At 42.5% G+C, this 15,944-nt stretch overlaps 1 protein-coding gene across 3 annotated transcripts in view; it reads right to left on the reverse strand.

The window, feature by feature from the left end:
• LOC147455773 (protein NARROW LEAF 1-like) overlaps window positions 1-15,944 on the reverse strand; it is a 147,104-nt gene that overhangs the window by 59,162 nt on the left and 71,998 nt on the right. For 2 of the 3 annotated variants that reach the window (XM_086514440.1, XM_086514441.1), the window contains exons 3-4: window positions 1,445-1,588; window positions 498-738 (exon numbers count right to left, since the gene is read on the reverse strand). In XM_086514440.1, the coding sequence (XP_086370566.1) occupies window positions 498-738; window positions 1,445-1,588 (385 nt within the window). The remainder of the gene's footprint in view (window positions 1-497; window positions 739-1,444; window positions 1,589-15,944) is intronic. The other variant, XM_086514442.1, reaches the window with a different exon arrangement.

Raw genomic sequence — 15,944 nt, forward strand, 5'->3', positions numbered from 1 at the left:
TGACATGGCTAGCTTGCAATGAGGATTTAGTAATGTATATGTTGATAAAGTTGAGACTCTAGCACATGTTGAGGATATGAATGCTGTGTTATACGCTTCTAAGGTACAAGAGTTGAAAATGGTATTTAATGGTGATGCTAGTATGGAGCAGTGAAGCTCTTACTTAATGAATGAGTGGTTAAAGATTTACAAACTTGCATGATTTGATTCTAAATTTCAAATTCCACAACAAAGACTCAAGAAAAAACTGCATTACATCACTAATTTAAAGTCATTGAATGACATTTATACAGAGCATCATCAAGAAAATTTGCAGACTGAAAATGACGTGCAGCCTAAATTCTGCTTGTCCAAACAGACGCTGAACGTGCAAAAATTATAAAACAAGAATGGTAGAAGAAACTATGTGAAAGAGTCTAGTCAAACATGGATTCAAGCTTACAAAAAATTAGCAAACAAGAATGTTAGAAAAATTTTGTGCAAGAATATAGTCAAACCTGGATTCAGGCTTGCAAAAATGTTGTACCATCGGTCATCTGTAATAAAAGAGGTTGCCCTCTCCACAGCACCTAGAAAAACACCTGGTCCCACATTTGGAGGTAATGGATGGAACATTTTTTGATTAGGGTAATCCAAGTCCACAGCAACTTGTCGATTGGTCAAGAAACCCACTTGCTGAGCTCCTGTTCTACTTTGCACTATGGCCCCAAGAGTCCCATATGTCTCATGGCTTGCAACCTAATCAATTCATAGAGTGTTTGTATAAGACAGCGATTGCGCGGCTACAGCACTCGTGACCTCCTAATTGCTGCACCACGGTGAAACCCATAGACTAAGACTCATTGAATTTGACTCACTGGTGGTGTTTGGTCACTGACCAACAGGATTGTAACTTCTGTAGGTATGGTATTTGCTACATCGACATTTTGTACAGTCAGAAGTACTAAGATGCATGTGTTTAAGGCAATGACTTTAATAGGGTCGAGTGCAAGCTAATCCTGATTGCATTACTGTGGTAGTTCAAGACTGAACACCAAAAAGTCTGCCACACTCTCTTTGCTCAATCTCACCAATTACTTTACATCTTGGAGGAACAGCTAGATTCTCACAGAAAAGATAAGCACAACACTCTTAAGTAAGCAAGCTGTGCAGCCATCATGTCTAGCGTGCAAATAATCAGCATGATACAGTGCATACAAAACTTGTTTCCTCATACAATCACTGCTCTGGAATCAAGGAAAGTGATCTACTGGAGGGTGGCACTCAACCTTGTGATACGGTCATCCATGCAAAATGTATATAACTTTTGGAGTTCTTTAAGCAGGTAATGGACATTCATGTGCATGCACACACTGACAGAAACTGCCAAGAGCTCAAGACTGCAATAATGAGGGAAAATGCTTCCTGGTTACTCTAGATGATTGAAATTGAAGTGCCATTTTACCTGAGATCCAGGACCAATACATGGATCATTTCCACGCAAGCCCTCAACCAGTTCGGTGTAAACTTGTTCCTTTGGAGTGACTGCAGGTGCTCCGTAATATAAAAATTCCACCACATCAACATCACACCAAACACCGCCAGGTCCCTGCAAGTAGATTGCCTAAAGACTTGATTTAAAGGTGCATAAAACCTCGGCTCCTAAAAAATCCTTATCGTATCTACAGCATGCTTTTTGATTGAAAAGCATGACACTTTGCTCTATATAGTAAACAGAGCAGCATTACTGAGTACCAAAACACCCCATGGGTTGCACCTTGAAAGGAAGCCAGTCACCATGAGGAAATACATGAGCTACCTGAGTACAAGTAGGCCAAAGGCTGGTACAAACAGTCAAAAATTCGATACAACTATGAGGCTGGACACAACTGAAATCCCAAAGGCCAATAGCAGTGAAAGACAGAGAAAATCCAAGGGCCCAGAAGTGCATTCACGGCCTACAGACCAGAGATAAAGAGGGGCTCCAGATAGCTTCTGAAAAATAGGCACCAAGAACCAACTGAACAGTAGCACCACTGGTTGCAAGCAAGTAAATATCTAACCAAGCAGGGCTAGATGACAATACACTGTTTCTGACCACCAAGGTGAATTCTTTGTTTCAGCTTGTAAACTCATTTACAAGGCTCCTTGGTACAAACAGTGAATTGAGAGAAAAAGGCCATAATTTGGTGCGGGTTCTTGTTATCCATATGAAGAGAACACAAATAATAGCTTTTCAAACAGCAGCGTATTGAAACTGAAGCATGCTGCTTTATCGAGACGCTTAATCCAAGCCATGGATCGCTTACATCGTGTTAGGCTTTTTGCTGAGTTTCTTCCTGCCATAGCCTTGCAATGCTGATGCTCCGATACTCAAGGTTGATTGATGATGGTAAGATGGATGCTAATGTTATTCATTCTTGGTTGCATCAATTTAATGCTTATTTTGCGACAACTAAGAAAACAGGGAATAGCAAAGTTTTTACGACAGCCATATATCTTACCGATGATGCCATTCATCGGTATCAAGCATGGCAAGAGGCACAGTTGGCCGCGCACCTAGAGGAAGCCGAGGAAGGCGTGCCCCTTTCTTTCAATTGGGCCGACTTCCAAGACAAGCTTAAGGCGCGGTTTATGCCACCTGAGTACGTAGTGCGGTTGAAAGAAGTTTGGCGCAGTCTCAAGCAAAATGGTATGTCAGTCATGTCTTTCTCTAACCGTGCTTTGAAGCTCGGCACCCAATTACGCAAATCGGATGATGAGTGCAAAGAGGCATTTCTTTTTGGGTTGGACGAGTATATCAAGTTTGATGTCGAAGTTCTCGACCCCGTGGATCTCAACAAGGCGATAGCGATTGCTCTCGCACAAAAGATGAAGCACAACAAAGGAAAGCCTAAGGAGAACAAGTCTTCTCACGGTACCTCTCAAACTCCTCAGAACCCACAGAACGGTAAGCACGGTAAGAATGTTAACTCTTCTAGCCAATGTTCCTCTAATCTCTCCGAAAAGAACTCTCAAAATAAATTCAAGGGTAAAGCCAACACACCTGCTAAACCTAAGCTCACCCAAGATAAAAAAGCCGCACAAAGAATTATAGGAGGTTACATAACGCCAGAAGAACAAGTCATGTATGCTAAGGAAGGTCGATGTTATCAATGTCACGTCAAGGGTCATATTAAGAAGGCTTGTCCTAAGACAGCACCACCTAAAGAACTCTGAAACGATTGACTTTGGCAAACCACAGAGGGGGTACCAATGCTTTATGAACAACCTCGCTACATCTTGTGCGGTGAATGTGGCCTTACAAGGAATCAACATGCAAAATTTGCTGAAACGGTCAACAATTGTCAAACATTGAGTGTTCCTTGAATGCAAACTAGGTGGAAGGTTAGTCACAAAATCCATAGAAATGTCATGAAAAGGGCCTCGGAATAGGCAGTGGTAGCAAGAGGCCTTGCTACTTACCCGGAGGAGCTTTGTAGTGTGTGACATAACAGACACATCTTTCCGCATTTTAGGCCACTATCTTACACGAATTGTTCACACCCTACCCGCCTATGCATCATGTCTTACACCCTGATTATAGGACTAGATGGAGCTAGAGATATGATAGGATTTTTCATGATTGTATTTACTCCATCATATAGGATTGCATCTTTTACCCTAGTTTTTGGAGCTTCACCCCCCACCGTTGTATCACTCCCCTTCTCCCCCAACCATCACACATGATAGTTACTTTTACCTTTGTATCTTTTATCCTTTACGAATACACAGGACACCCACCCCATGTACTATATTGGCCTCCTATAGACGTTAAAATCTCTCTCTCTCTCTCTCTCTCTCTCTCTCTCTCTCTCTCTCTCTCTCTTCTACGTAGGTGCCTTGTTCATGTATGTGGCATTGCCCATGTTCTAGATCAGAGTCGAGGTGTCCACCTCACTGATCTCTCTTTTGCACACGTGCCTTGTTCATGTATGTGGATTGACCGTGTTCTAGATCGCAGACTAGTTCTCGTCTTCATTGCATCTTCCATTGCTACCTTTAACAAGGAGCTTGTATGAGGTATCATTAGATGTGTTATTGTTCAGCTACGCACCTCATTTCACCAATTGGAGATAAAAGATTGGTCGATACAGAGGAGGAGAGATTATGTCAAGTTTTCCAGAGAGAGCCGGAGACAAAGGAGCACTATTTTTGACGATGCACAACATACTATGAAATCCGTGGCCATTTTCATTGCTTATTCAAAGAGGGCTTTGACCCCTCATTCCACATCATGGATTACTATGATCAAATGTGTCTATTCTCTTCTTGTCATAGATCCGCAGACTCAGAGACACTACCCTTAGGAGCAGAGGACCCAGACATAGAGGATCCATACAGAGGCAGATAACTACCTTTTACACAGGGACTACTGGGGATGGCCCAACATAGGTTACCCAATCACACCCTGATTGGGACATCCTGCTTGATCGAGCCATTCAGCTTGGCCACTCGCGATGCCCGATGATGCGAGGATCTTCGTACTGTACGCAAGGTCTACATCAGAGATTACGGAACATCATTCAGCGACATCAAGCCCGCCCCCCCCCAAGGAGATCTGACCATGGAGGATTCTCTACTTTCTCCATTATGCACCTCATTAGCCCTCATGTGCTTATACCCCTCCCCATATGTTTTGAGTTGATGTATTATGTACTGAGGGTGTTGATGAAGATGAGAATGTAGGTTAGGCTTATATACCTACTCATTTATTTTATCTTCATGTTCCCCATACCACATCTATGAAACCTTTTGGTCTCATAGGTCATTCTGGCCTTTTGAAGACGTTAATATAACACAGGCATAGAGAAACTTTACTGAGGAGAGCTGAAGAGAGACAACCCCAGAGACAGATCACAAATTTCTTTCCACTAGATATTGTACACCCAGAAGAACAGACAGAGGAGCAGCCAACAATGGAGAGGTCTGCCCGCACTACTGGCATTCTCATAGACCGAGCATTGGAGCTAGGCAGATCTAGACGACCCCGATGGAGAAGAGGAGCTACACAGTTTCGAAGGAGGCTACAACAAAGGATTCGAGACATACTTTCTCGTCATCAAGAGTGCAGATGAAGATGGATCTCTACTTCCCTTCCATATTGTCTAAACATTGTACTGCTTAGTTCACATGTTTCACGCCTTTCACCTTTCACACCTATCAGCTTAGTTTAGGATTCCGTAGTATTTATATCTTGTTATCCTAGCTTAATTTATTTTGTTAATCTGACTTTGTATCAGATACACCGCATTGTAACTTTCTGGTCTCATAGGTCACTTTGGCCTTTTGAAGACGTTAATATCACATTTCATTTCTCTCTCTCTCTCTCTCTCTCTCTCTCTCTCTCTCTCTCTCTCTCTCTCTCTCTACTTCTTCATCTAAGCTTTGATTGGGGTGATCTATAGCCTCAATCGAAGAGCACAACGCCCACTACGCATTGATGTAAAAACAAAAAAAAATTTAGCTATGGAAGGCTTTTCTACAACAGCATTTCTAAAGTGAACAGGTTCGAGGAAGTTGACTTTCATCTCTTATTTTACATACAATGTCTTTCGACACTTGCAAGGGTTCTTCTTCAACAACGTCCACAACCCTTGTAGAAAATGATCCAAAATCTCCAAAGTGTAGAGATAGCAAAACAACACTCCACCAACACGTGAGATACAAACAACACATTTCATGCAACTTGAAGAGGAAGTTAAGGAATGTAAAAGCTCTCTTGTGGACTTGAATGCTTTGAAGGAGCGTATGAGCAAAGTGGAGTATGACAATGTATTGAAAGAGGAGAAATTTGACTTTTGGTAACTTGAGTCTTATGGATATATACACATTATAGGCAACTATATGAGCAACTAAATGCTGAAAAGATGCCATTTTATGGTTCACTCACATGTATGCCCTCTTTTTTTACTATTGAGGATGTGTGCGGCGGGCTGGAAAAGTTGGTCACTCACAAAGCGGGAGATCTTCAAGGTATCACGCCGGAAATGATTAAATGAATGGGAGATTTTACACAAGTGGATGTATAATATGTTCAACCTTGTTAGATTTTCTTCATCTCCAGATGCTTCGCACACTGTCTACAGGCTTCCCACTTTAGACCTGTTTTGATCACATATTCCCCCATTTATATCGGAGGGTCATATTTTTAGGTCATTGGGCTATATTGAGCATTATTGCCTGACCAACCCCTATTCTCCTATATATAGGAGGGGGGGCACCCTCTTTCTCATTGTCTTGTACTGTCTCACACCATGTAGCCATATGGAGTTATTGGGCTACCAGCCTTTCCACCATCCATCTCCTGTCATGTCTCTTCTCTCTCTCTTGTGCCATTGTCTCTTTCTCTCTCACCTTCTGCTGCACACTCTGACAAACCTTGCACTTCAACATGATATACCTTGTGATTGGAGCACTAATTGGATCACGCCTTTGCATAAAGGAGGGGATGTAAAGAATGTAAATAACTACCGGACTATAATGATTGCGTGCATAATGGAGATAAAACTGAGTGATTGAGCTAAAGAGAACGGCAAGCGTGCAAAAGGACAAGTGGGTTATTGCCGACGCACCATAGCACAATTGATCATCTTGTCACTCTTCATGTTCTCATGGAGGAAAGTCGGTTGAAAGGCAAGCAATTGTATTGTTGCTTTGTGGACTTCAAGAAAGCTTTTGATATGATTCCACGAAACAATTTGTGAGAAGGATGGAAGAACTCCAAGTGCCAAGTGAGTTTATGCTTGCAGTTTCTTGAATCTATGAGACGATGATGTGTCAATTGCACATCGGAAGAGGAATTTCAAAACATTTTGGAAGCACTATTGGGGTTAGACAAGGATGTCCATTGTAACCAACTCTCTTTGGTCTAGCATCGACCAATTGGAACAAATGAAACTTGACTTTATGCAAGAAGAAGGCATTGAAGAGGTCACTATTTGCAAGGCTGCAATCATGCTTTTCTTGTATGCGGATGATGTAGTGCTTCTAGCATACACTTCAAAGGATGCACAAAAGCTTATCGTTGTCCTTGACAACTTTTGCTTGCATAGAGGGTTGATTGTGAAAGAATCCAAAACAAAGGTTATGCTTGTGAAAACCAATCATAAGGAGAAGCCATGCATTGTGTACAACAGTGAGACACTTGAAGTTGTTAAGAGATTTAAGTACCTTGGCCTTGAGGTTCCGACCAATCACAAGTGGCATGAATGTCCTATGCGTCGTTTGGGAGTTGGGAAGAGAGCATACTATGCATTTGAGAACATGTGTAACACGGGAAATATCAAATGTTGGGTTCTCAAGAAGTATCTCTTTGACACATTGGTGACACAATACTTCTTTATGGAGTTGAAGTGTTGGGCGGGAGCATCTCAAAGTCTACTTAGAAAGAGTTTGAGAATGTCCAAAAGCGTTTTGTTTTTTTTTAACTTTCTCCGAGTTAAGACACAAACACGATATATACTCCTACTTCTTGAGTCGGGATCTCTTTCAATTGAGGTTATGGGCATGGAAAGGGTTGTGGAGTACATGATAAAGATGCGTCAAAACCCCTCACATCAACTTCCTACAATTGCATGGGAAGCAAACAAAAAAGTTCAAAAGACGCATAAAAGCAAGACCTTGAGCACGGGATGGATGCAAGACATAAAGAAGTGGTTTGGGAGATGAGATGTGTTACACTTGCTACATGATGCCTCAATAGACTCCCAAGTGAATGAAGCGTTTCTACAACGCCAATGTATTATGGCTTGGGAAGGATCCAGTGGGTCGCGCTTCATGCATTACACCACCCATATTGCCCCCAATTACAAAACCATGTTCTTTGCTAAAAGAGGAAACCATACTCACCCTTATATGCTTGAACCTATCCACTTGTCAGTGATACACACTATCGCAGCCATTCGGCTTAGCTCCCACTCCCTTTGATGCGAGATAAGGCATGTCATTGGGGCAATGGAGAGGAGTCAAATCGATTGTGCACATTATACTCACTACAAGTTCGAGAGTCTGAGTACCACACACTACTAGAGTGCTTAGCTTTTGGTCACATCCGAACTTGCTTCCCTCACATTTTTAGCCATTTTTAGACCTACACACTTTCCTCTCCCAGCCACAGTGTGGTCTCTCTATTGCGACTCTCATCACCACAATTTTGCAACATCAACAATCACTCATTAGCCGCACACATACTACATTATATGTAACTTTGATCCCATAGGTCATATTTGACCTTCGAAGACGATAATAAAATCTCTCTCTCTCTCTCTCTCTCTCTCTCTCTCTCTCTCTCTCTCTCTCTCTCTCTCTCTTACTTCCCTGAGCATATAGATCTTACACATTTTTCACCCTTGACGATAGAGCTCCACACCTCCCTATACTTTATATTGGACACCCATGGATCACTACCCTTTAGCAGTTTACTATCAATAGGACTAGTACATTTTATTTTGTACCATTGCCCTTTTGCTGATACATAGATCATACCCTATCATGTACATTGTTTTGTCTCATAGGCCGACTTCGGCCTCTAATAGACGTCAAAAATCTCTCTCTCTCTCTCTCTCTCTCTCTCTCTCTCTCTCTCTCTCTCTCTCTCTCTCTCTCTGTGTGTGTGTGTGTGTGTGTGTGTGTGTGTGTGTGTGTGTGTTACTGTCTACAAAAATCCTCGAGATGCTTCGAGAAGCCTAGCTCGTCTGGTGTACAAAACTATATACATGGCCATAGAAAAATAGAAGTCCTAGGCCACAATACAACAATACAACAATACAACAAGGAGGCTCTTGTGACAAATGGAGTAGAAACCATTGAGGGCAACCGTTGTCGTGCTGTTTTGGTTCCACAAGAAGAAACTAAGCCAAGTATTCAGGAAAGTTTATCTCAGCTTAGCCTCCAGCCGGTTAGGCATTCATGACAACCGATTGGTATCAGTGCCTCAGCTGCTGCTTTGCCCTCTAAAAACCAAAGCACGGTCCTAACAACATGGAGATTATCTATACAGACATCGTGAAAATCAACCGAGTACTTCCACTCAAAAACTTCTAGAGGAGACGCATGCTCAATACATGGTACAACAATTAGTTTACCTAGCCGAGCAGCACAACTAGAACCAAACAGACAATCAAATTTATTTGGAGTTGTGAACAATTGCTTGCCTTATCTTCACAACCTCATAGCCCCAGAACGTGGCATCCTTTTAGACGTTCTTTCTACCCGAGTTTCCTTTACAAAACCTTTGGGCATAATGTCTCATCTACCAATCTCCACTTTTAGGGACATTTCTTTTTCGGATCAGATTTGAGAAGTACGGTGGGTTTGCCCTTATCATTGCAAGATTACTGTATTGATAAAGTGGTTTCCAACTTTCGTCAATTATGTCTCAAGCTAGAGTGGGCTAGAGTGGAATACCATATTCTGAGAAAGAAAATGTTCAGGACACTCCTTCAACACATCCACAATGTGACACCACTTCCTCATCATCAACTTGACAACAACGATCTTCTGGGCCTTCACAGACACCAAGTCGGCATTTCCAATTAAACCCTCAACAGACATACGAGTGCAGGCCCCAAGGGAAGTGCTACACTGTGGAAACAAAATCAGAGAGTACTAGAAACATCCACCCTACCCCACCCAATAATATTCCTATCAAGCACCCTAATCCCAATCAACATCCCAACAAGCAGAGACCTCAGCCCTTTGTCAGATTGATTCCAGACCTGGTACGGGAGCTTGTACATGATCCATCCGAAGAACCTTGCAAAACATGGGGTCAGGTTTGCGACAAGGATGACCTCATTTTCTTTGATCCAAGATCTGCAAAAAATTTGATTCTATCGACCTTGCTACCAGGTTGGGCATCAATGAATACATGCAGTGAAACTCTATTGAAGCTCATATGGAAGACGGCACTTATGGTTCTACTACACCACTCGTGGGCTCTCTTAGAGTCCATGTTCAAGGCTTTGTGAATTCGGTCGATTTCTACATAATGGATTTAGCTAGTTGTGATCTTCTGCTAGGGTGCCTTGGTTTGATAAGTATGATGCTCTTCTTCACTCTCAAGATAAAGAGATTCTACTTACCCATAAGAACAAAATAAACAACTTAAACTTGATGTAAAACTCAAGGGAGAATTCGTACCTATTGTATCAGGAAATTAATGAAAAGACCTCTTTTGCATATATATCTATACAAATCCTAATTCTCTGCATGAGTCTGTACGACTTTCCACTTTAGATAAGAATTGAGTGCACTTTTTACAAGAGTATCCGGGTTGTTTTGAAGAACCCCCTTCTGGTGTGTTGCCTACGTGCGCCCTGAAGATCATTAATTCCTCTCATTTCCGGATACTCACGACCAACAAGATGAAATCTTCAGCCAAGTCAGTGACTTGTTGAACAAGGATTACATTCAACGAAGTCCTTCTCCCTCATGTTCCAAGTTCTCCTTGTACACAAGAAGGATGTTTTATGGTGCATGTGTGTTACCATATACATGTGGTAGTGATGTGTGTGAACACCCTTAGGACCGCTGGGGCATTTTTTCCCTCTTTCGGAGGTTTTTTCCCCCGTGCATTGTATATACGCCCATCATTCTAGGGCTATCCATCTTTCCATTGCAAACTAAGTAATACACTCTCTGTTGTGTGCCTTGAGCTTCCTTCGTCTTCTCCAAGCTGTGGAGTCCCACAAACGATATCGTATACCTAATGCTCACAATGGGGCAAATGATTGGTTTCCCGTTTGATCTTGGGGGATATCATCAGATCCGAATCGTGCCGTAATTCCAACAATTGGTGTAACGGCAAGTTGCGTCCTCCTGGGCTTAGTCGCTAGCAGCTTAGACCACGCCTGCTCACTTTCTCCGATTTCAGTGAGCTTTGGCGAGCGTTCGCAGGTTGACAAATATTCTGGGAAAGCTCTTAAGAGATTAGTAACTTAGTCTGCTCAAATTTCTAAGTCAGGCTCATTTCGGCCTCCGTTGCCACTACAGGCAGTACTACACCAGGCTATTTCGTCATTTTGTGCAAAATTTTTGTCAGATTCGTTTTCTGCATAATAAGTCCCTTACAATCTTCTACGGTTTGTGCTATATAGCACGTATTGTTCCTACTTCGTTTCTCCTCTTTTCGAGCAATTTTCACATCAGGTGCATCATTTACCATGGCTGACAACACAGATGTTTTCAAGAAGTTTGCTCCTGAGGACAAATTGGATGGGGACAATTACCCTATGTGGGCATACATGATGCAACATGTTCTTGTGTCAAAGGGTGTTAGTAATATTGTGCAAGGCATTGATGTACGTCCTCGTTCTAAGGATATAGGCGATGTTGAGGATATTGAAGGTCTTGCTGCAAGGATTGTTGTTGTTAGAGTTGTTTGTCTACAGCTGAGCAAGTGGAATATATTGAAGGTCATTGATGTACGTCCTCGTTCTGAGGATGTAGGCGATGTTGAGGATATTGCAGGTCTTGCTGCAAGGATTCTTGCTGTTAGAGTTGTTTTGCCTACAGCTGAGCACGCTCGTTAGGATGTAAAAGATGGGCAAGCTCGTGCATTGATTGCGTTGTCTGTGAAGCGCACTATTACTCCCCACATTCGTTTAGCGAAATCTGCCAAACATGCTTGGGATATTCTGGTTGGTCTTTATGCAAGTCGCAATGGGGCTAAAATTGCATTGCTGCGTAAAGAGCTGGAATCAAAGATTATGCATGAGGAAGATGATATGGACACTTTCCTTGCTAGTGTCAAGGATATCAATGAGCAACTTATTTGTGAAGGTGAAGTCATTTCAAACAGTTCCCTTGTGCAGATTGTACTTGATGCCTTGTCAGATTCTTATCAGACTTTTGTTAGTACTTAGAGACTTATGACCCAAGGAAATCCTAAAGTTATCAAGTTTGATGCATTATGCACATTGCTGTTGCAAGAGTCGCTTTTCAAAAAAAACAGGACTAGACAGCGTGCAGTTGAACATGCCTTTGTTGCTGCTCAAAGAAAAGGTGGTAATAGAAATGCAGCTACTTCTCTTGGTTCTTCTACGAGTGGAAAATCACATGTTCCTGATGCTTTTGCTAACAGCAATTCGTCTAGAAATTCTAGTGATAAGGGCAAAAAGAAAATGCGTTGCCATTATCGTAAAGCTAATGATCACTTGATCAAGCAGTGTCCTAAGTTGAAGGCCAAAGAGGCAAAGAAGAAAGAGGGTGGTTCCAATGCAAATGTTGGTTCCACTACAAACGCAGCTATTGTTGAGTCTTCTGTGAAAGAAGACTCTGATGCTGATGCAAAATGGGCTTTTAGTGTAGAGTGTACCTATAATCCTGCTATCCATGATGCATGCATGTCAATTGCTGCAGATTCACATGTGTGGTATTTTGACGGTTTGACAGTGGCGCTACAAAGCACATTACCTCACATCGTGATTTGTTCACCTCTCTTGAGTTTGTCCCTCATGGGAATTCAGTTACTTGTGCCAACAATGCCTCTTATTTCGTTCAGGGAGTTGGAAAGATTGTGCTTACTGCTACAAATGGCAGTCTCTTCACACTTGTTGATGCACTTTATGTACCTGGGATCAAGAAAAATCTTTTGTTTGTATCTGCACTTGCTAGACTTGGTCTTGTAGTCAAATTTGTGGATGACAGATGTATTGTACATGATCTCAGTTTCGGTGATGAAATTGTTGCATCTGGTATTTTATGCCGTGGGTTGTATAAACCCACTTTGTATGACAAGTGTGGATAGAATTTTGCAAATGCAGTTGTGGATTCAAAGGCTATTTCAGATGCAAAACTTTGGTATACACGTCTTGGTCATCTGAATTTTGTCAGTTTGTTGCGTTTGTAGAAATCTGATATGATTGCTTCTTTGCCGCCTCTTGAAGCACCTGTCAAACATGTTTGTGAAGACTGTATTTTGGGTAAGATGCAGCGTTCGAAGTTTCCAAAGGATGGTTCAGTTAGGGCCACATGCAGGTTGCAGCTTGTGCATAGTGATGTTTGTGGGCACATGCAAACTCTGTCCTTGGGAAATTAACTTTACTTCGTGACTTTCATTAACGATTACTCCAAGTATGCATAGGTGTATCCGCTTAAAGCAAAGTCCGTGTGCTTCAAACAATTTCTGGCTATGGCTGAAAATGTCAAAAAATGTACTATGGACACCCTCCGTTCCAATCGAGGGGGGGAGTATATGTCTCATGAATTTAATGTATTTCTGGCTAGTCGTGGGATAAAACACCAATGTACAGTGCCTATATGCTTCAACAAAATGGTGTTGCTGAGAGGAAAAACACGCCACTTACGGAAATGGCACGATGTATGGTCAAAAGTCAAGCTTTGCCGCATTCGTTTTGGCTTGAGGCCATCATGTGTGCCACTTATGTACCTAACGGGTATCCTACGAAGGTTTGCAGTCTATTACTCCATATGAAGCATGGCATGATAGAAAGCCTTTTATTGAGCACATGCGTGTTTTTGGTTGTTTGGCATATGCTTTGACACAGCGCAGAAAATTGGATGATAAGGCTGTCAAATGTATTTTTGTCAAGAAAGGACAAGAGGATAAGGTGTGCAAATGTAACAAAGCTTTGTATGGATTGAAGCAATCTCCTTGTGCTTGGTATGAGAAAGCTGACACTCATTTGGTCAAATGAGGCTTTCGTAACAGTCCAACAGAAAGCACATTGTATGTAAAGCATGAGGGTAATGTACTTCTCATTGTGGTTCTTTATGTAGATGATTTGTTGATTGTTTTGTAACACATCCAATCCTGTGTGTCCGTGGACAAGCTACAGCATGACCAGGGTTCAGTTCAGTCAAGTCAGTCTAGAATAGGAAGTGATATGGCAGTCTGTTCGCAGACCATGCATGTCCAGACACTTATGTTAGATGCATATCCTCTGGTTGCACACAGCATGATCATCAGATTTCCATCAGAACCCATCCCATCAAGAGCATTTTCACAGTGCATAGACCTATTTTTCCTATTTTTGACATTTTTCACTTATTATTTTAAAGTTACTTTTGTTGGGAACTAGGTAGGGCGATTTGACTAGCCAAGTATATATAGAAACCTAGCGCTAGCATTCCACAACAAAAGAGGCAGCAGGAGCACCTTGCTCAACACGCAACTTCTCAGCAGAACCACCACAAAGACCTAGCGTTTTGCAAACTGCAACACCTAGCGTTTTTTGGATCAAGACCAGCCCCGGCGTTTTGGTTCAGCAGATCACCCTCGACTACCGCAAGACAGCAGGAACCTTAGCGTTTTTGCAGCAGATCATTTTCAGCCCTAGCGTTTTCTCATCAGCCTGGCTTTTTCAACGTTTTGCAGATTCACCGCGACGGAACACCAAAAAGCACCAGCGTTTTCAATTTTCAGCAGTCAGACATCGTAGTATGACCTCCACACCTCGCAGATCTCACCTTCCTGTAGCAAATCCTCCCCGCACGGTCAGATTCCGTGAAGTTTGCAGATTCAGCCCGAAAAACGCAGATTTCAGCATCTATGGTTTCAGCACATCGTCATCACCGACATAGAGTCAGAATTCAGCAGATAAAGATTTGCCGATTTCAGCCCTTAGCATTCTCAGATTTCAGCCCGTCTCCTCGTCGTCGACATCGTCGGCAAGTCCAAGCATTGTAGAGAATTGTGCAATCATAAGTAGACCGCTCTAGCCATAGAGAGTGGGGCCTTCGGAGGAGGGTTTGACAACATTCTGGCCTCGTATTCTTCTCTCTATATCTCTCAGTCTCAGCACCTTCATTCACAATGTTCACCACTTTGTTTGTGTCCATTGCATTCTCTCACTAAAGGAACGGAAGGCTCTCCCTTCCGTATGTAAAAGGAACCTTGAGCACAGTTCGGAGCACTCATCTTGAGCAAAGTTCAACATTCACTTCCGCTGCACCTAACACTGATCACTCGACCAAATGAGAGACATATTGTTGAATTTAAGGCTGATTTGAATGCTACTTTCAAGGTGAAAGACTTGGGGTTGTTGCATCATTACTTGGGTATACAGTTTAAGCAGTGTGATGGTGGTATTGCCTTGAAAAGTTACATAGAGACATTGCTGCGTAAGTTTGGACTTGAGGATTGCAAACCTATTGCCATTCCCATGGAACAGGTTTGAAATTAAGTCTTCATGATGCTGGTGATCCTGCATGTAGCGTAGATAGTGTGTCGTGATCTCTACTGTGAGTGCTCCTCAGTGCAATATGCGTAACAATTTCACTCAAAACAGACTGAAAACAGGAAATAATAGACAACAACTGAGCTCATAGAGACACAACAGCAACAGTAGACCCCAACAAATGACTCGACTATCTCAAAGAACTGATACAAACTCTGGCGTGGCAGCACACTCAGCTCCAGCCCACGACTCTCAGGTACAATCGGATGTCAAGGCTCAGATATGCAAGGATGGTGAAGATGTGCTCTGTGTATAGACTCACTCAAGACGACTACGTAAAGATCCCCATGACCAAACTGCTACTCCTCATATATACAACCATAAAGAGCCACCAACGGCTCATAAATCACAACATCTAAGTCTATCTCCACTAAGTGGTGGTGGTGACCTGGCCAAGATGTCCACTAGACCACCGTATCCCTACCACGTGTCGCTACCCAGCGAGGCCGTCCAGTGTGAACCGACCAGACCAAAGACCAACTGTAAAGTCCAAATTGTACTAACTGTCTGTGAAAGTGACACTGTAGCTGTACTAACTGTCCTGTGAAAGTGACACTATAGCCTGCAGGTTGCCCGCCACAAGACCGCTCACCGTCTCGATGAGAGGAAGACTAAAAAACTGTGAAAGAAAACCACTAGCTATTGCATATGTACAATGGTGAGCTCCTGAATCTGGCATCCAAGAGATAGAGTGGTGGCCACTGCTGCACCCGAAGTATCAGC

Source organism: Adiantum capillus-veneris, chromosome 6 (genome assembly GCF_014529385.1).
Source record: "Adiantum capillus-veneris isolate H3 chromosome 6, ASM1452938v2, whole genome shotgun sequence".
Classification (NCBI taxonomy): domain Eukaryota; kingdom Viridiplantae; phylum Streptophyta; class Polypodiopsida; order Polypodiales; family Pteridaceae; genus Adiantum; species Adiantum capillus-veneris.